The sequence below is a fragment of the Chelonia mydas genome, chromosome 7, assembly GCF_015237465.2.
Source record: "Chelonia mydas isolate rCheMyd1 chromosome 7, rCheMyd1.pri.v2, whole genome shotgun sequence".
NCBI lineage: Eukaryota > Metazoa > Chordata > Testudines > Cheloniidae > Chelonia > Chelonia mydas.
Genome location: NC_057853.1, coordinates 29,192,083 through 29,213,391, shown reverse-complemented (window position 1 = coordinate 29,213,391; position 21,309 = coordinate 29,192,083). Strand labels below are relative to the sequence as shown.

Sequence of the window (21,309 nt, the reverse complement as noted above, 5' to 3'; positions counted from 1 at the left end):
TGCAGAAGCAAGGGCAGAGAGGTGTGTTCCTCGAGGGGCTGTGAATGGCCCCAGTGAGGAGTAGATCAAGCCAGCCCTCATCCTCCTGGCCCAGCAGTGCCCCACCACCACCATCGGGGTGTCCACATCTCTGTGGGTCGCTCCTTCCACTCCCTGGAGCTATCGGCTGCCATGTCTCCACATTGCCATCTGCACTGGCATGCTCGGCGTGGGATTGCTGGGGCTGGGGGGAGGGGAGAGAGACAGCCTCTGCCCACATACCAGCCCCCCATTGACTGCTCCCCTGAGCTAGCCAGTCCTGCTGCCCTGGGTCGAGTGCCCTCGAGAGGGAAAAAGCCCCATATCCCACTCCCTGGGCTGGGTACAGTCTATGGTGCAGGATGGTCCTTTGCCCTCTGCCAGGGATGTGTGAAGCCAGATGCTGCCACTGGCTTCACTCTCTCACCATTATGGCACAAGGGGGCAATTACTTGCTGCCCCCCTTATCCTCCACTCTGTGACCCCCCAACCCTATTCTGCATAAGCAGGTCCAGGACAGTGGGGCACAAGATCCCTGGGGCATGCAGTCTGACCACGAGATGCCCCCCTCACCCTGTGCCAACATGCCCATTGCCTAGGCCTGCCGGAGGCATCTGTGCAGCTGCACCTCCTCTTCCCTGCAACCCACCAATGCCTTTGCCTTTGCCCCACACTGACCCCTTTTCTACAGGGGCAGATCTCTGTGGCCCATGCCCCCCAGGGTCCCTGCCAGGGGCTTATGGGCAGGGAGACCCCTGCTCTGCTTGGAGCCAGGCTGAGACCTATCAAACCCAGCTCTGGGGGACCTCCTGGAAGGGGAACAAGGGTTGGGGGGCTGGGAATGAGGCACCTGGTCCCCTCTATCTGACAACACTCCTGCAGTGAATCCAGCCCCCATCGGTGCCAGCAAGCCAGTCACCATCCACAGGAACCAGCCCTCAACTCCTTCCCAGACGCAGCTGCATCGGTCCCTAGAGTCACACTCAAGGTGTGTGTGCAACACATACCATGTGTGCCTGACTGCCCCACCTCAGGCTCTGGCCACATGGAAGATAACAACTTTCTACTGCTGCCTGCTACAGGCTGCAGTGTCTGCTGAGGGTCAGGGGTCACACCCTGAGGTACCCATGGGGCAATGACCCACAGAGAGCCACCCCCCAGAACTTTCCACCTGCCCCCCATGAGCCACAGACACCAGAACAGACCAGGCACCTCACAGAGTCCTTTATTGGGGGCAGATTCCCATCCCCCTGACAGTTCACAGAATCAGAGAATATCAGGGTTGGAAGGGACCTCAGGAGGTTATTTAGTCCAATCCCCTGCTAAAGCAGGACCAACCCAAACTAAATCATCCCAGCCAGGGCTTTGTCAAGCCTGACCTTAAAAACCTCAAAGGAAGGAGATTCCACCACCTCCCTAGGTAACCCCATTCCAGTGCTTCACCACGCTCCTAGTGAAAAAGTTTTTCCTAATATCCAACCTAAACCTCCCTGACGGCAGTTGCTCAGAATCAGCCTCTTCCTGGGAACCCATTACCCAGGGAATGGCTCATGAGGCGGGAAGGCCCAGACAGTGCCCCCCCTGGGAGCCCGGGGAGGGAGTCACTCCTGGCTGGGACACTGTCACCTTGCCACACCAGTGTGGCACACTGGCAAGGGGTGTGTGTGTGTGTGTGACTGCACAGGGGGCCAGCTGTGAGTGATTGTGTGTGTGTGACACTGTGCATGTGTGCAAACAGTGGTTAATTTGGGCCAGGGCTTGGCAGTGCCAAGCCCCAGCACCCCTGGGCTTGCTGCATCAGGTATGAATGTAAAAATTCGCTTGAGCCCCGGCACCTCTTTCATTACAAAGTAAGCACTGTGTGCAAGGTGTGTGGGTAAACGGAAGCGGGGGTGGGGACTAATGGGGGGAATGTGTGGACAGATAGGATGTGCGCGCCATGTGTGATGGGGGGTGTCTGTGTGTGCGATAGGGTGTGTGGTGTTGTGTGCCCTGATCTGTTGCTTGGGGCAGGGGTTCGAGTCCCACCTCCCCAGGGTTTAGCTGGGCCCTGTGTCTCCCATGCAGTGCTATGTCTCCATGTGAATGGCGGCACTAGGGGGAGGTATGGGCCAGTGCTGGGGCGGGGAGCACTAGGGAAGAAAGGCTGGAGTTGGGGGGGGCCACCATCTAGACCCCAAACCATAGCCACTGCTGTTCCGTGCTGAGCTGCTGGGCTTCCCTCCCAGGCCCCCCGATGCCTCAGTCCCCAGGCGGTGATGGGTGGATTTCCAAATCCAGGGCATGTGCAAACCACCCAGAACCTGCAAACAGACCTGATGCAGGCTCAGGAAGGGGGGAGTGGCAGCTTCCCAGTGCCGGCTCAGGCCCCAGTGGCATTCAGTTCCGATCCAGCCCTCCCAAAGGGGCATGGGATGCAGGGGGCGGGCGTGGGGCTGTTGTGCAGGACGGGGACTGTCACAGGGAGGGAGAAGGGGGCCAGCAAAGGGATCTCCCCGTGGCTGACCCGAGGGCGGGGGGGGCACAGGAAACCATGTCCACGATGCCCGCACAGCCCCTCACCCCGGCGTGAGTGTCTAGTCTGGGCTCAGGTCCCAGCCCCTGCTCAGGCCGCTTTGGGCACTGTGGGGTGGCGGAGAGGGAGGGCCCTGGCTGGGCGCGGGACTCCCCGGGGGGGCAGCGGGCGGGGGAGCAGGGCCCTGCGGCGGGCACGCAGGCTCTGCTTGCGCAGCATGTAGCGGGAGTACTGCACCTCAGGCATGGCCAGCTTGAGGCAGCGCTCCTCGGGGGGGGCACCTGAGCCAGGCACGGCCGGAGGCAGGTCATAGCCCACGATGTCCACCTTGGAGCTGGGCTGCCAAGGCCGCAGCTCCTTGTTCTTGATCTGCGTGGCGGGGCGCAGCTGGGGCCGCCCCCCGAAGCAGCGGCGCAGCAGCTGGTCGCAGGCCCGGCGCAGCGCCCGCACCTCCGCCGCCACGCACTCCCGCCCCGCCTGCGCCACCTTGCGCCAGAAGGTGGCGTTGAAGTGGTCATAGAGCTGGGCGTCCAGCCCGTTCCAGGTGCGGATGCGGGCGGCCAGCACCTCCGAGCTGACGTTGCCCTTGGACCGGGGGCCGCGCATGTTGAGCTTGACGTAGAGCATGTCCTCCAGGTCCCAGGAGAGCAGGTGGCGCAGCAGCACCAGCGACTCGTCGAAGTACTCGGCGATCATCACCAGCGAGAAGACCTCCTCCACCTGGCGGATGAAGCCGGGCAGGTAGGCGGGGTCGGCGGGGCTGTGGTCGTTGTCCCCGCCCAGGTCGTAGAGCAGGGTGTTGTGGGCGTACATGGAGAACTTCTCCTGGGGGCGGTAGAAGGCCAGCGGGTTGGCCAGGAAGGCTTCCATGGAGCCGTTGGGCACCCGCTTGAAGGCGGAGCAGTACTGGTTGTAGTAGGTGAAGAGTGACTCGAACATGGCCACGGGCTCGCGCAGGATGGTGACGTAGAGCGTGTCGTTGGGCATGAGGCGGCGCAGCTCCTGGCGCTGGAAGCGCAGGTGGCTGGCGATGATGCGGGGGGGCAGGGTGTGCGGGTGCACGAAGCGGGCGGAGAAGTTGCGGGGGTAGCAGAACTGGTGGTCGCAGGCGTGGTGGGGCAGCGCCACCGTCACGTCGTGCTGCTCGGCGAAGCGGAAAAGGATGTTCTGCACCGTGGTGCCCGCTGTCTTGTGGGTCTTCAGGAAGGCCACCGAGGTGTGCTTGGGGCGGGGCGAGGGGGCTGTGGGGCAGCCTGGGGAGGAAGGCTTGGGGGACCTGCTGGGGAGAGGGGGGGTCAGAGCGAGGGGCATGGCCAGCCCAGCACTCCCCTGGACCCTTGCCCTGATCAGCCCAATGGGCCCATTCCTTTCCTCCCCATGTCCCAGCCCCACATGCCCATCTGCCCCCGCCCCTAGCCCCATGCCCACTAGCTCTGCCCCTGAACCATCCCACCCTGTCCCACTATCCATGCCCCACTCCACCCACCCCTGCCCCCATTCCCTAGCCCTGTCCCCACAGCCCCACTTGACGTGCCCCCTGCCCCATCCCCTAGCTCTACCCCCCTCCGTGCTCCAGTCCTTCTTCTACCCCACTCCTGCATGACCCCCATCCTCCAGCCCTGCCCCTCCCCCTCCCTTGCTCTGTACCAGTTGAGGTGCGTGCTCTGGTGGATGAGCAGGCTCAGGGTGCTGAGTGCCAGCAGCAGCAGCAGCAGGGCCTTCTTGCGGGACATCATCTTGAGAGCGCAGTGCAGAGGAGGGAGGGCGTAGGGCATGGTGGGTGCTGGCTCCCCCCTACCTGGGCCCCATCCAGCTGGGCACCTCCCTCGTCATGGAGCCACCGGGCGGGCAGCTGGGCCAGCCTCACGCCGGGGAGGCCTGGGGGAAGAGGGACAGGTGAAATGCGGGCATGCCCACTTCTCACATTCACGCCCCCCCACCCTGCCCCTTTGGGCCACTCACAACCAGCCCATGCCCCTTTTCACAGGCACGCCTGGTCCCCTTTGCACACCACCGCTTCACACTCCTGCACTCACACTGACCCTCACGCCCACCTGTGCATGCGTCCTGGGACACAGGATGTTCCAGGCTATGGTCCCCATCTCATAAACGGGACTGACGTTCTTGGGCCCTGCATGTAGCTGTGTTCAAATGCATGTTGTTGAAACGAGCCCACCTCAGCGCGTGAGCCAGGTCGCTCTGCATGACGGCCCTGTCCCCAGCATTATTTACCGCCCTGCCAATCTGTGTGCCATGGGCGCACGTTACCAGCACTGAGCTGGCATTTCCTTCCAGACTATTGCATAGCGCCAGACCTAGAACCCCTCACTGCAGACCCCACTAGAAGCAGCCCCATTGGCTGACAATCCCCCATTGAGCTCTATCAGTTAGACAGTTTTTAATCTAGTTAATAGGGACTTGCGACTGCGCTCTTCAGGGTCCAAGACACATTTCAGGGCAGACTGCAGAGGGAGCAAAAGTCCACGGAGTTTATTGAGGCAGCTCCCCACATCCTCCCTGGGCAGGGGATCCCAACGATCCCCACGAGGCCCTGCAGACCTGGCCCAGGCACCACAGACAGCCCGATAGTCATTTTGGACTAAAGCAAAGAAATAATCCCAAACCCAAAAGTTCTGTGCCAGACCTAGCGTCTTCTGGAGGACTCTGGCAATCAACAGTCTCAGCAGAGGGGCTGGGCTGGGCCTCTCCCCAGGAAGCAAAGGAAAGGAGATCTGTTCTCCACCCTGATCAGCCAGCTACTGAGCTGTTCTCCAGTGCCCTCCCCTCCTAACTTTACCTGACAGCGGGTGTCTGTGTAATGGGGTGGGGCTCAGTGCGTCCATAGCGCCTCATTAACCCTTGCTAACCACGTCTACACTACAAAGTTTGGTCGGCACAAGTTGCATGGGCGCATAGTCGCCAAAGTGTGTATATTGCTCGTGTGCATGCACACTTGGCTGCTTGTGTTGGAGTTGCATGTACCCACCAGGAATGCTTGTGCCAATGCAAAGTGCAGTGCACTGCGAGCAGCTACCGCAGTGCGCCATGCGCCACCGTCCCATGCAATGCCCTTGAGGGAATTTTCAGTGTGTGCTATGGGATACAAGCGACTTACAGAGGGATCTCTGGGTTTAGTTCCCAGCATGCAACTTCCTCCATCCCATAATACCATCCACAGCCCATCATTTTTGCACCTTTAATTTTTTTTAATCCCACAAACCCATGTGAACTTCTCCGTGACCGCCGTTTCTGACGGAAGCACGGCGCCCTCACAGCTCTGCACAGTCCTCATGTATCTGCAGATCTGCAGGAAGTAACGCAACAGTGGGAAACATACAGTTTTATTTGAGGACAGTTAGCTGAAGGACATAGCAAAGAACAATTCCAGGTTGTTGGTAGCATTCACGGAGCAGCTGCAGATGGTGGAGCGCCGCTTCTGGGCCTGAGAAACGAGCCCTGACTGGTTTGATCACATCATAATGCAGGTTTGGGATGATGACCAGTGGCTGCAAAAGTTTCGGATGCAAAAGACCACATTCCTGGATCTGTGTGCCGAGCTTGCCCCAGCCCTCTAGTGCATGGACAGCTGAGTGAGAGCTGTACGGCCAGTAGAGAAGCCAGCATTGATTGCACTTTGGAAATTTGCAATGCCAAATTGCTACTGATCCGTGGGAAATCATTTTGAAGTTGAAAAATCCACCGTGGGGGCCATTGTCATGCAAGAGCACAGGGCCGTTAATCATCTCCTGCTAGGAAGGTCTGTGACTAGGTAATGTGCAGGACATAGCAGCTGGATTTGCAGCAATGGGGTTCCCGAACTATGGTGGCATGATAGACGGCAAGCATATCCCTATTTTGGCCCCAGCCTGCCTTGCCACAGAGAACATCAACAGAAAGGGCTACATTTCCATGGTTATGCAAGCGTTGGTGGATTCCCCAGGGATGCTTGACTCACATCAGGGTGGGCTGGTCAGAGGAGGTGCATGATGCTCGTATCCTTAAAAACACAGGCCTGTTCAGAAAGCTGCAAGCAGAGACCTTCTGTCCTGACTGGGGGATTACTATTGGTGATATGGAAATGCCAGTGGTGATTTGGGTGGACCCAGCCTACCCCTTGCTCCCCTGGCTCATGAAGCCGTCTGCTGGCCACTTCGACAACACCACGGAAAGATTCAGCATGTGCAGAATGACAACTGAATGTGCTTTTGGTGGACTGAAGGGACACTGGTGGTGTTTATTCACTGGATTGGCTCTCTGGGAGAAAAATATCCCACTGGCTGTAGCTGCCTGCTGTGTAATATCTGTGAGACAAAGCGGGAAAAGCTGCCACCAGGGCAGAGGTGGAGCGGCTGTCTGCCGAGTTTCAACAGCCAGACACGAGGGCCACTACCATTGCTCCAGGTGGAACGATGTGGTTGAGGGAGGCTTTGGAACAGGAGGGTTCTGTGCTGGCCCAGGAGCTGCGGGAGCTGCTGGGAATCAGGTCGCACTTGCTGCACATCTGTAAATATGACTGGTTTCCTGCGCCGCTGAGTGGTGTGGTGCTTGCTGTACATTGACAAGTACAGTGTGCTGTGAATACCACCGTGCGTTCTGCCGTACGTGCTGGGCACAAAGAAAGAGAACTTTATTCTCCATAAATAGAAATTTATTGAGTGGCAAAAACACTGCAGAAAAACAACGTCCCAAAAGACAGGCATCGCCATACAGATTTTAAACATAAATTAATGGAATGGGACTTTGAAATTGAAAAGGCAGCAAATATTTCTGTCCATTTCAGTGCACAGAAGTAGCCCACAGGACAGTGTGTGTGAAGGTGGCGTTTCCCTTGCAGTCCCCTGCCCTGGAGCGGTAGGGGTAAGGGTGCGGCCCATGATGCCGAGTGCTATGTCGGGATGGCATTGGGAGCAGCTAGCATGGAGTTCTCCAAGGACTGCAAAGGGTGAGGAGTTTGGGATTTTTGGACCTGCAGGTCAACAAGGTCTGCAGCATCTGGGTTTGCTGCCTGAGATGGCCCATTATGTCCTGGTGCTTCTCCCGTTTCCTCTCTCCTTTTCCACATTGTCTGCCATGTTGGCCCTCCACTCCAGGCCCTTTGTTCATGGTCCGGTGCAGCACTGGCTGGCAGGAGCTTGCTGAACATGTCCTCCCTAGTCCTCCTCTTTCTCCTCCTTATTAGGGTGAGGTGTTCTGCAGGTGTGTGTGCGGGGGGGCACCCTCAAGTCCACAACGGCAGCAGCTGCTGATAGAAAGACAGATGTATCACTGGCTTTACCATCACAATGCAAAGAGATAGTTACATTTCAAAACTCCCTTGCCTTATTCCCATAAAAACTTTAAATACGACGTGCTCGTTGACAGGCCAACTTTGGAGTGCCCCTGCTCAGCACCACTCTCCAGCCCCAGCCACGAATGTGGCCCACCAGGGGCGAGCGGAGGAGAAGGAATTTTGGTTGCATAGAACAGTCACATTTCAGTCCCTATTCCATGGGTACGGGTATAGGGCAGTGGCACTGGGTATTGGCACTACATCCCACGGGCGCTGGTGATTTTAGCTGATATCTCACTCCTGAGGGTAGCAAAGCCACAGAGAGCTCAGCTGCTGCTGGTTTCAGAAACTGAGATGGATGGGCCTGTTGGTTGGTGTGGTGGAAGTCGGGCAAGGAACTAAAGCCAGTGGTCAGAGCCAGAATCAGGAGTTAAGAGCCGGGCTGGAGCTGGAGCAGGGCTGGAGCAGGCTAAGGCCTGTGGAGTCTGTCACCACTCTCAGGCCGGGGAGAGTTCCAAGCCATGAAGTGATACTGGGCAGACCGAGCTGCTGTTTCTCCTGTGAGGGTTACAATCCTGCTCTGAGAGCCACCAGACCAGCGCCTGGCTTGTGGATTGGCTGGAGCCTAGCTCAGTAGTGACTCAACACTGCTTGTGGCTTAATCAGGCTCTATCTCATCACCTCACATCACCCCCCACTCACTGGGGCATACACTTCCCAGTCCACAAGGTACACAAGTCATCATTAGAGGAGCTTAGAATCCAGCATCTGTCTCACCAGGTATCTTCTTGCCCCCGAACCAAGATGGGGGTGGGGGTGGTTGTGTGCATCCAGGAAAAGAGTTGGCCACCTATTTCTTTAACAAGGAAACATGGAATGCTGGATGTATCTTCATGGCACGGGGCAAGTGGATGAAGGCCACTGGGTTGATCTGTTGGATGATCAAAATGGGCCAAGGTAATGGTGGTCTAGTTTCCTTGAGGAGGTATCCAAGTGTTGAATCAAGAGCCATATCTTGTTTCCGACTGATAAGGGAGGAGGGTCCTGTTGATGGAGGACAGTGTATCATTTGTAGTTGTCCTTGGCTGACTTTAAGTGTGATTTTAATTCCTCTTGAAAGTGGTGGAGGTGTTGAACCAAAATCAGAGGCCATGGGGACATGGGAGATTGGTGGGATGGATGGATGGAATCGAGGGTGGAAGCCACAATTGGCATAGAAGGGTTTTTGGCAGGTTGATCTGTGACTGGTGTTACTATAAGCAAATTCAATGAAAGGTAAAAGTTGGAATCAACCATCTCGATGGTAGTTGATAAAGCAGCAGAGTTATTGTTCTGGAATTTGATTTACCCATTCCAATTGTCCATCCGTCTGGTGGTGGTAAGCAGAGGAAATGTGTAGGGTGACTTCAGGACTTTGGCCAATTCTCTCCAAAAAGGGGAGACAAATCGTGGCCCACATTCTGATGTCATGTTGGTTGGTAATTCATGGAGCGTGAAGATGTCATCGAAAGATAAATGAGCAGTTACTTTTGCAATGGGGATTGTCTGACAAGGTGCAATGTGTGCCCATTTGTTGAGTAAATCGACGACAACCAGTATAGCTGTGCAGCCCTATGAGTTGGGGAGATCTGTGATGAAGTTCATTTAGATAGATGCCCAAGGTTGGGGTGAGGCCAAAAGTGGGATCAGGGCACCTAGAAGTTTGGCATGTGGTCTTCATCTGGCTGGATGTCTCATAGGAAGCCATGTAAGATTTGACAGATCAGAATAGTTTGCCACCAAAAATTATGTGAAATCAGCTTCACTGTCTTCCAGTACCTGAAGTGGCCTGCAAGCGTGAAATCGAGGCATAGCGAGAGTATGGCTACATAGATGTTCCGTCAGGGACATAAATGCAATCCTTCAACCAGAGTACCTTGTTTTTCACTGTGATGTTTGGGTCAGAACTGGCTGACATTCATCCACTGCAAGTGGATCATTGGGCAGTGAGGCCTTTACAGTGGCCAAAAGATCAGTGTTGATCAGCATATTTACAAAATGGCAGGGTTTCAATATAGTGGTAGGCTTGGAAGGTTTAACCCCCTTATCTATGTACCCTCCCTTGTGAGATAACACATCCTGTTTTCCATTCCAGGTTCTCAGCTGGTAGGTCAGGGTGAAGTTGAATCTAGAGAAGAAGAGGGATCAACATAGCTGACGTTGGCTGAGGGCTGCTGAGAGAGATGTTCCAAATTTTTATGATCTGTGAACAACTGGACGGAAAGGCATACCCCTTCTAGATGATGGTGCCACTCCTGAAATGCAGCCTTGATGGCCAATGACTCCTTACTACCGATTTTATAATTTTGTTCCTCAGGTGTCAGTTTCATAGAAGAGAAGGCACAATGGCTAAGGTCATTCGGGGGCCCATGTTGCTGTGATAGCACTGCCTCAATTGCGTGATCAGAGGCATCTGCTTTGATGACAAAAGGTTCTGATGGATCCAGGTGCACTAGGATGGGGGCAGAAGTACACACATCCTTCAGCCGATCAACAACGAGTTGGGTTTCTGGCGTCCAGGGGAGAGTTCTTCCACAGCAGCTGGCTAATTGGAAATACCACTTGTGAAAATCCTTGAATGAATCAACTATAGAAACTGGCAAATCCTAGGAAGCACTGGATATCATGGATGCTCTTGGGTGTAGCCCAAGTTGAAATCGCAGAGAGTTTTCTGTGATCCATACTTATTCTGTTGGGAAAAAAAATATAACCCAAGAAATCCATAGAGGTGCCACTGAATTCACATTTCTCAGATTTCCCATACAGACTGTTTGCTTGAAGACGTTCGAGTACTAACCAGGCATGCTGGTCATGCAGGGTTTGGTCCTCTGAAAAAATAAGAATGTTGTCTGGGTAGATTACAACAAACTTGTGCAGAACAACACTGAAGATATCATTAACCAAGTGCTGGAATGTGGCAGGGGCATTACAGAGACCAAAAAGCATGACAAGGTACTCAAAATGTCCATACCACGTATGAAAGGCTGTTTTCCATTCATTGCCCTCTTGGATGCAGACCAGGTTATAGGTTCTGCTTAGCCAAGCTAACCCTCTCCTGTAGTTCACTGATCAACACCAAAGGATATTTATTCTTGACGGTGATATTGTTCAGCACTTGATAGTTTACACAAAGGCACAGGGTACCATCCTTTTGCTTGACAACCGGGGCTGGGGCCTTGGCAGGGGACACAGAAGGACAGATACAACTATTTGCTAGATTTTTCATTGAGGTGTTCCCACAGGGCCGTGAGTTCAGGTTCTGACAAAGCATAAATTTGCCTGAAGGGGATTTTGGCCCCTGGCAGGAGTTCTGTGGAGTAGTCATGAGGCCTATGTGGGGCTAGGGCATTATTGTTTCTTTTATTGACTATGTCCACAAAGTTCTAGTATTTCACAGGAATTGGCGAGTTATCCTCACTCAGAGCCCGCTGTGAGCAGAAAATGGTGGCCTTGCCCAGATAGTGTCTAGTGTCTTCAACACCAGGTTGGACTAGACACCGATGCTGACAAAAATCAGACCCGAACTGCACTTCTCGTGCTCCCCGGGAAATGTCTGGATTGTGGAGGGAGAGGGACGCCAAGCATGATCGAGAAGTGAGGTGAGTCAATCAGGTTGAACTGCAGGGTTTCCTGGTGGCCTTGGATTACAGCCCAAAGCGGTGGAGCCTCCTAGACGACCAGGCCCAAGGACAGCAAGCTGCCATGAACTGCTTCCACCACAGGGGAGCTTTCTTTGCACTGGCACTGGTTTGTTTTAGTAAAGTCAGTGTCCATGAAATTACTAGACGTTCCTGAGTCCAGCTCACTTTGGGCGTAGCCAGGGCCCAAGTTGACACTTGATCTGGAGGCGGGATTGGCCATTGTCCGCGATGGTTAGGGTACACGTTAGGGAAGCAGAGGGAGTCTGCTCAGGGAACCTAATGTTGCCATTCTGTCCAGCCACATCACCTCTAGTGAGGGTGATCCCTCCTGTCTTCCTGGACTAGCCATAGAACAGGACTTGAGGGGGCAGCTGGTGGCAAAGTAGCCTCATTCCCCACAGTACAGGCAGAGGCCATTTGAACAACGATATTTCTTCTCTCGATCTGAGTCGCCTACATGTCACGTCGACCTGCGTGGGTTTGGGTCCAGCAATTGCCTGGAGGGTGAGCGGTGGGAATAGGGCTGGTTAGGCAGGGACGGGCGTATGCCTTCCTTTTTTCCTGCCATCACTCAAACAGTTGATTGTCAATCTGATTACACAACTCAAGGTAGGGGTGCAAATGCACTGGGGGGGGGGTGTCAAGTTCATCTTTAATCTCATCACTGAGGCCTAGGTAGAAATGGTAAATCTGCACCACTTCGTTCCCAGCCGTGTCAGTGACCAGGTGTCGGAAACGGGTGGCGTCGGCTGTGATTGGTCAGGGGCCTTGTCTGAGTAACTGCAGGGCGGTTTTGGCAGAATGGGCACGGGCTGGGTCATCAAATGTGAGCAAAAAGAAACTAACGAGTTCATCAAAGTTGTAGAGAATCAAATCTCCCCATTCCCGGAGTGTGACGCCCAATCTAATGCTTTGTCTGTCGATAAGCTGATGACCTCTGCCTTGGTTTGGTCGTTCAGGTACATTTAACACAATAGGAACAACAGGCAACGTTGTTGAGACGCCCCTGAAATACGTGATGGTCCCCATCAAACTGCTCTGATAGCAGGATCTTGGAGCATACAACTTGGGCTGGCTCAGCTAATGATGTGGGCGGTCCAAGACCACTGGGACCTGCAAGTGCAGGAAGATATTTTCCCATTGTAGCTGGGCCACTTGGTTCTGGAGACCTTGAACTAGCTCTGAAATCTCTGGGCACTCCTGCCACTGAGATGTCATTCTGACTGCAAGGGGCTCCTGTGGGCATAGAAGAGGCCAGGCACCATCTTTAAATTTAAACAGCATAAGGAAAAATGCATGCATACACTTACCCGAGGTCCCTTCCCCTGGATTGGGCTTGTGCGTGCTCAACTGGTGGGATTGGCTAGATGGTGGTGGAGTCTCTAACAGGTCCTGGCTCATGGCATGGCTGGAGCCCCCCAGCTACGTCTACCCCTCGTCTTCCTCCTCCCCGCTGTTCCTAGCAGGAGTCTCTGTCTCAGGCTCCTCCAAGGTACCCACAGTGGTCTGCAGGGTGTTGGTGGGGTCTCCATGAGGTATGTCATGCAGCTTGTTGGGAAAGCAGCAGGACTGGGCCTCAGCAGCAGATCGACGGCCTCGTGTGTGCTTGCTGCAATTGATTTTCACATGGCAAGGCTACTTATCCCGGCCGTACCCCTTTGCCTGCAGCCCCCGTTCAAACTTTTCGTAGATGTCCACTGTTCTACAGCTAATCCATAGCTGTGCCCACACAGCCTCTTCTCCCATGGGCCCAAGAGAGCCAATCCCTCCTGTCTACTCCAGCAGGGCATGTCTAGTGCCTGGAACCAGCATGGTCAGGAGAGCAGTTGCACACAACAAGGGAGAGCTGCTCGGTGTGCTTCCCAGACTGGGCAATCAGGAAAAAGCATATCAAAAATACAAAGGTGGGGGGCTTAAAGGGGTGCTTCTGCTCTCCGTGACCCCTGAGCTGTGGAATTCATAATCGTGACCACCCCATTGTCACTGTTGCAGGGAGTAGCCATTGTAGGACAGCTGCTGGAGGACTGCTAGGGTCGACACAGGTCACACATTGACCTCATTAGGTCAGCCCTGGCTCCACAGCATTCAGAGAGGTGGTTGCACCGGGTCACTGTTGCGGGGTGCCTACCTCAGCTAGAGACAAATTTCACTATTGCCTTTTCACAGATAGATTGACACAAGGCAGCTTACATCAGTCTTACTTTGTAGTATAGGCCGGGCCCCAGTGTGGGGCTGGCATACCCTATCACAGGGCTGCAGCGTTTTTGTATTATAGCAGAGCAGTGGCTTTGCTATAGTTAAGACCAACTTTCTGTTTTAATCTTGACTGTTCTAAGTGCTCAAAAATCTGTACAGTTACTTGGGTTGCCTTTAAATTTGGTGTGTCTTATGGGGGTTCAGGGTCAGGTCAGTGATCCAAATTGGGGGCCATTTGGCCAATGGGTTCCTGAGGTACAGCCCCTCTCCAAACAGTGTTTCTTAAAGTTGACCCATTCTGCCTGCATTTTTTTTGCACACAGATAGAGATCAAACCAGGGCTCATGCTCTCCAAAACTCGAGGGTTACCCAACAGAGTGCATGGCACCCACCAGCCCTTTGGGGAAAGTCAAATTACAACATTGTTTGAAAAAGAGTTTGCTTCTCCAGTTAGGCATGCTCCAAGAAGTTCCAAGGTGCAGGGAGCTGCCCCATGGATTACACTGAGCATGTACAGATAGGAATTGACAGCGTTTCTAGCTGGATAGCTCAAGCAGATAAGCAGCGATCCTTTGAACCTGACTCACTGTGACAAATATGCCACGGCATGCCCTGGCAGGTATACAAATTTTATTAAAGCTAACGTTAAAAGATTATATAATACACAGGTTAAGAAAAGAGTGTCTGTAGATCTGGGTATAGTGCTTAGATTATCCACAAATATACAAAGTTTGTTTTAAAAGTCATAAGATACATATGGTGCATAATCAGCACTAACCCAAATTTAGGTGAATGAATTTAACAATACAGTTTAGATATTAGCAGCCAAGTATTTGTATACATCACTCATAAAAAGTTACACAGAGAGTTGGTTGTGGAAAGCGCATATAGCAATGAGTGAAGATTGTCCCTCAGTAATTGAGAATTTAGGGTAGGTTGTCCATTAGAAAATACAATCCATCAAGGAAGTATTTCAGTTACTTTCCCTACTGCACTTTGCATCAGCACTCCAGCTCATCCCTCCTGGTATTGCCAATGTCTGGTGATGTGTTCTAGGTAGATGTCCTTCGACCACCTGATGGCATCCGATACCATGAGTTGCCACATCAGCTGAGCGTAGCATTGACTGATTCCACATTCTCTAAGCACTCGCTCGTTACTGGGGTCCCATGCGCCCAGGGCTCCGACGATCAGGGTGTTAGTTTGAACCTCTTAGCCCCTAGCTGTCAGCTGTAGCCCCAAGGTGTCAGCCGAGGGGCATATTTCTCCAGCTTTTGAGATCAGGCATCGCGGAAGGCCGGGGTCCTGTTTTCAAAGGGAACTGTGACGTCCACCATGATGATCTGCACGATCTACATCTGCATCCAATCATCTTCTCAATTGTTGACTGAAGGGGTCATATGTGGTCTCTGCCAAAAGCTAGTAGCTAGCTGGTTGTCAAGGTTATCGCAGGATGTTTGTATGGGAAGCATTTTTCGAGTTATGTAACTTGTCGAATATTGGTTTCCAAAACTGGGGGAGGTGAAACATGTCACCTGAGGCGTGGTGGGTCTCCCAGCTGACTCAATCAACACTGAGAATAACTGACATTCTTCAACTCAGTGCAGCCCTGTTTTACAGTCTGGGGCTGATGTAGACATGAGCATTGACAAAGGCCTGGGACTGGAGAGAAGGAAAGAGGGCACAAATTGTTATCTATTCGGAGGCCACATTCTGCCAGTGGGAGTGTCTCATGAAAAGTGAGTCCCAGCTCCCTGGACTGGACAAGCACGGTAAAGACTTACCATTGGGTGAGAAATACCTTGTTAGACAGGAAAGTCACTTGTTAATAAGACTAGGCTAGAGATTGTACTTTATATGTTTCAGAGTAACAGCCGTGTTAGTCTGTATTCGCAAAAAGAAAAGGAGTACTTGTGGCACCTTAGAGACTAACCAATTTATTTGAGCATAAGTTTTCGTGAGCTACAGCTCACTTCATCGGATGCATACTGTGGAAAATACAGAAGATGTTTTTATATAAACAAACCATGAAAAAATGGGTGTTTATCACTACAAAAGGTTTTCTCTCCCCCCACCCCACTCTCCTGCTGAGGAGAGTGATCACTTTAGATAAGCTATTACCAGCAGGAGAGTGGGGTGGGGGGAGAGAAAACCTTTTGTAGTGATAAACACCCATTTTTTCATGGTTTGTTTATATAAAAACATCTTCTGTATTTTCCACAGTATGCACCCGATGAAGTGAGCTGTAGCTCACGAAAGCTTATGCTCAAATAAATTGGTTAGTCTCTAAGGTGCCACAAGTACTCCTTTTCTTTTTGTACTTTATATGTTTCTTTTCCCTTATGTTTCCAAATCCTTCTACTTGCTTTTATTTGAATCTTTAACTCAAGCTGTGTGTAGTGGTGAGGCGGTTGTCCCTCCCATCTGGGTCAGAGGGAGGACACACTGCCTCACTCTGTCATTGGGGTCTCCGCCTAGTATCAGGGCAATTAGCTTAGGCGTTAGCGTCCCTATCGGTTCTACGGGCTGTGCATCCAACTGTCTAGGGCCCTTGGACCCTTCAAGTGGGGGCTGCGCCCACCTTAGTCTATGGCCTTGGGGTCCTTGGGGCAGGGGCCCAGGCCAACACCAGCATTAAGTAGCTCCAAGCCCTCCAGCCCAGGGCAGGGACACGCCAGTAGTCAATTAACTCTGGCCTCTTGGTTCAGAGACAGAGCGAATCCACTAGGCAGTCAGCTCTGGTCTCTGGTTGCAGAGACAGAGCAAACCCAGTAGTCAAGTAGTTCTGGGCTCTTGTAGCAGAGCCAGAGAAAACTCCAGAGGCCGGGGGTTCTAGCTCCAGCGGACAACCGACGTGCAGAGGCCACTTGCCCTGGCGAGGGGAGGCTGCCACCCCAGGGGTGGGGTGGCAGGTGGGGTCCGGGTCCACCCTACTCCACTGGACCCCAACCCAGAGCCCTAACAGTGACGGAGTGGTCTACCACCAGGTCAGCGGGGGTCCCAACCACAAGACGCTGGCAGTGCCTCAGGCAAAGCTGCAGCCAGACTAAGGTCAGCTGCCCCTGGACCACTTCCTCCCCTCCCCTCAGAGTAGGTGGCCAGTGGCAGTCCCGGCAGGTCTGTGGCAGAAGCAGGTTCCGCGGCGGGCAGGGCACTGCTGGGTTCGGCAGTGGGCGGGAGCAAGCTGGGTCCATCTGCCTCCTATGGTGCCTCCGCTGAGCAGGAGGCGGCCCTGCCTTTTATACTCCCTATCCCGGTGACACACTTCTAGCAGGAGGAGCGAGGCAGACCTGGCTCCGCCCATTCGGGCATGAAGGGTGGCTCCTCCTCTGGGTCGGAGGGAAGTCACACCACCTCACTACATGGTGATAATGAATGTCGATTTGGCTTTACTGTAGACACGTCTGAGTGCCTTGTGCTAAGGCCGGTGTGGAACTGAGGTGAAATTGGTAAACAGGGGTTCACTGGCTCCATGGAGGCAGCAGATTGGTGTACATTACCGGCGTCCAGAAGACATGGGACCAGGCACTGGAGTGTAACAAAGTGGGGTGTGTATGTTACTAGCCTGCAGAGACAGAGAGAGCAGGGCTCACAGAGCCCAGAGCGGAGAACTTGTGTGATCCACGGCTGGCCAAGTTGAGAGGATTTCCCCTGTGGGCACAGACAAGGCTCTCTCATGCTGTAAGCAGGTGCTAGTGATTCACCTCGGAGAACCCCAAAAAGTGTCACAGTCACCCACAAGTGTCAGTTAAAGTCCCACCTTAGGCAGCAAGCTGGAAAAGGTCAGGAGGTGTATTGCTGAAATCTGCCTCTGTCCGGTATGTTTAAAATTATTGTTAATAATAATCACTCTGGCTAAGATTATATCACCTGTGACTTTGTGTGACCTCCGTGACATTTTCCACTTCAGCCCTCTGCAGGCAGTGGGGGGACCCCGCAGCTCCGAGCTGCCGTGGGCAGTGAAGGGATCCCAGAACTCTCAGCTGCCACAGGCGGCAGGGGGACCCTGGAGCTCCTAGCTGCCATCCCTGGAGCCCCAAGCTGGGGTCCGACAGCTCCAGGCCACTGCGGGCATCTGGAGGACCCCAGAACTCCCAGCCGCAGCCGTGGTGGGTGCTGCACCTCCTCCCCCCATCCACCCCCTGCAGCAGGGCTGGGGCTCAGCCCCTTTTCATAGACTCATAGGACTGGAAGGGACCTCGGGAGGTCATCTAGTCCAGTGGTTTTCAAACTGCGGGTTGAGACCCAGTACTGGGTTGCGGAATGAAAGGCACTGGGTCACGGCGGCTCTGGTCAGCACCGCCAAACAGGCCGTTAAAAGTCCCATTGGCAGTGCTGCCTGGCTAAGGCAGGCTAGTGCCTACCTGTTCTGACACCGCGCTGCGCCCCAGAAGCGGCCAGCAGCAGGTCCGGCTCCGAGGTGAGAAGGGCCCACCCGGAGTGTGTGCCTGCGGGCGAGAGTCGCAAGGAGCCACTTGCGCACCTCCGCCAAGGAGCCAGACCTGCTGCTGGCCGCTTCCGGGGCACAGCGTGATCTGCGGTGCCAGGACAGGCAGGAAGCCTGCCTTAGCACCCCCGCTGCGCCACTGACTGGGGGCCGCCCGAGGTAAGCCCGCTCCCCAGTCCTCTGCCCCAGCCCTGAGCCCACCCAAACCCGAAGCCCCTTTCTGCAACCCTTCATCCCTGGCCCCACCCCAGAGTCTGAACTCCCAGCCCAGAGCCCTGACTGCATCCTGCACCCCAACCCCCTGCCCTAGCCCAGAGCCCCCTCCCACACCCTGAACCCCTCATTCCCGGCCCCACCTCACAGCTCTCACCCCTGCACCCCAACCCTTTGCCCCAGCTCTGAGCCCCTCCCAAACCCCTCATCCCCAGCTCCGCTGGGTCGCGGGCATCAACAATTTTCTTCAACTGGATTGCCAGAAAAAAAGTTTGAAAACTACTGATCTAGTCCAGTCCCCTGGGCTCATGGCAGGACTAAGTATTATCTAGACATCCCTGACAGGTGTTTGTCCAACCTGCTCTTAAAAATCCCCAATGATGGAGATTCCACAACCTCCCTAGGCAATTTATTCCAGTGCTTAACCACAATGACAGTTAGGAAGTTTTTCCTAATGTCCAACCTAAACCACCCTTGCTGCAATTTAAGGCTATTGCTTCTTGCCCTATCCTCAGACGTTAAGAAGAACAATTTTTCTCCCTCCTCCTTGTAACAATCTTTTATGTACTTGAAAACTGTTATCATGTCCCCCCTCAGTCTTCTCTTCTCCAGACTAAACAAACCCAATTTTTTCAATCTTCCTTCATAGGTCATGTCTTCTAGACCTTTAATCATTTTTGTTGCTCTTCTCTGGACTTTCACCAATTTGTTCACATCTTTCCTGAAATGTGTCGCCCAGAACTGGGCACGATACTCCAGTTGAGGCGTAATCAGCACGGAGTAGAGCGGAAGAATTACTTCTTGTGTCTTGTTTACAACACTCCTGCTAATACATCCCAAAATGATGTTTGCTTTTTTTGCAACAGCGTTACACTGTTGACTCATATTTAGCTTGTGGTCCACTATGACCCCCACATCCCTTTCCGCAGTACTCCTTCCTAGGCAGTCATTTCCCATTTTGTATGTGTGCAACTGATTGTTCCTTCTTAAGTGGAATACTTTGCATTTGTCATTGAATTTCATCCTATTTACTTCAGACCATTTCTCCAGTTTGTCCAGATCATTTTGAATTTTTTGAATTTTAATCCTATCCTCCAAAGCACTTGCAACCCCTCCCAGCTTCATATCATCCACAAATTTTATAAGTGTACTCTCTATGCCATGATCGAAATCATCAATGAAGATATTGAACAGAACCGGGCCCAGGACCGATCCTTGCGGGACCACCCCACTCGTTATACCCTTCTAGCCTGACTGTGAACCACTGATAACTATTCTCTGGGAACGGTTTTCCAACCAGTTATGCACCCACCTTATAGCAGCTCCATCTAGTTTGCACTTCCCTAGTTTGTTTATGAGAAGGTCATGCAAGACAGTATCAAAAGCTTTAATAAGCTTTTAAGTCAAGATATACCACATCTACCACTTCCCCCCTCTCCACAAGGCTTGTTACCCTGTCAAAGAAAGCTATCAGGTTGGTTTGACATGATTTGTTCTTGACAAATCCACGCTGACTGTTACTTATCACCTTGTTATCTTCTAGATGTTTGCAAACTGATTGCTTCATTATTTGCTCCATTATCTTTTTGTGTACAGAAGTTAAGCTGACGGGTCTGTAATTTCCCGGGTTGTCCTCATTTCCCCTTTTATAGATTGGCACTCTATTTGCCCTTTTCCAGTCTTCTGGAATCTCTCCCATCCTCCATGACTTTTCAAAGATAATCGCTACTGGCTGAGATCTCTCCTCAGTCAGCTCCTGGAGTATTCTAGGATACATTTCAAGAGGCCCTGGTGACTTGAAGATATCTAACTTGTCTAAGTAATTTTTAAGTTGTTCGTTCCCTATTTTAGCCTCTGACCCTACCTCATTTTCACTGGCATTCACTGTGTTAGACCTCCAATCGCCACCAATCTTCTTGGTGAAAACCGAAACAAAGAAGTCATTAAGCACCTCTGCCATTTCCATGTTTTCTGTTATTATTTCCCCCCCCCCCCATTGAGTAAATGGCCTACCCTGTCCTTGGTCTTCCGCTTGCTTCTAATGTATTTGTAGAATGTTTTCTTGTTACCCTTTATTTCTCTAGCTAGTTTGATCTCGTTTTGTGCCTTGGCCTTTCTAATTTTGTCCCTACATACTTGTGTTATTTGTTTATATTCAGCCTTTGTCATTTGACCTACTTTCCACTTTTTGTAGGGCTCTTTTTTTATTTTTAGATCATTGAAGATCTCCTGGTTAAACCAGGGTGGTCCCTTGTCATACTTCCTATCTTTCCTACGTAGGGGGATAGTTTTCTCTTGTACCCTTAATAATATCTCTCTGAAAAACTGCCAACTGTCTTCAGTTGTTTTTCCCCTTAGACTTGGGTTCTTACCTACCAACTCCCTGAGTTTGCTAAAGTCTGTCTTCTTGAAATCCATTGTCCTTATTTTGCTGTTCTCCCTCCTACCATTCCTTAGAATCATCAACTCTATCCTTTCATGATCACTTTCACCCAAGCTGCCTGCCACTTTCAAATTCTCAATCAGTTCCCCCCTATTTGTCAAAATCAAATCTAGAACAGCCTCTCCCCTAGTAGCTTTCTCCACCTTCTGAAATAAAAAAATGGTCTCCAATGCATTCCAAGAACTTGTTGGATAATCTGTGCCCCTGCTGTGTTATTTTCCCAATCGATGTCTGGGGAGTTGAACTCCCCCATCACCGCCAAGTCCTGTGCTTTGGATGATTTTGTTAGTTGTTTAAAAAAAGCCTCACCCATCTCTTCTTCCTGCTCCGGTGGTCTGTAGGAGACCCCTACCATGAAATCACCCTTGCTTTTTACCCCTTTTATCATTACCCGGTCACAGTTATTTTCAGTAAAAGTCAGGGACAGGTCACAGGCTTCCATGGATTTCTGTTTGTTGCCCGTGACCTGTCCCTGACTTATACTGAAAATAGCCGAGAAAAATCTTACCCTTAATACTAAATCTTTTT

At 52.5% G+C, this 21,309-nt stretch overlaps 1 protein-coding gene across 2 annotated transcripts in view; it reads right to left on the bottom strand.

Moving 5' to 3' along the window:
• Positions 1-1,227: 1,227 nt before the first annotated feature.
• Positions 1,228-21,309, bottom strand: part of GAL3ST3 (galactose-3-O-sulfotransferase 3) — a 42,384-nt gene continuing 22,302 nt past the window's right edge. The window contains exons 2-3 of one of the 2 annotated variants that reach the window (XM_037905273.2): positions 4,181-4,411; positions 1,228-3,809 (exon numbers count right to left, since the gene is read on the bottom strand). In XM_037905273.2, the coding sequence (XP_037761201.1) occupies positions 2,624-3,809; positions 4,181-4,308 (1,314 nt within the window). In that variant the 5' untranslated portion in view covers positions 4,309-4,411 and the 3' untranslated portion in view covers positions 1,228-2,623. Of the gene's footprint in view, positions 3,813-4,180; positions 4,412-21,309 lie in introns of both variants that reach the window. The other variant, XM_043550436.1, reaches the window with a different exon arrangement.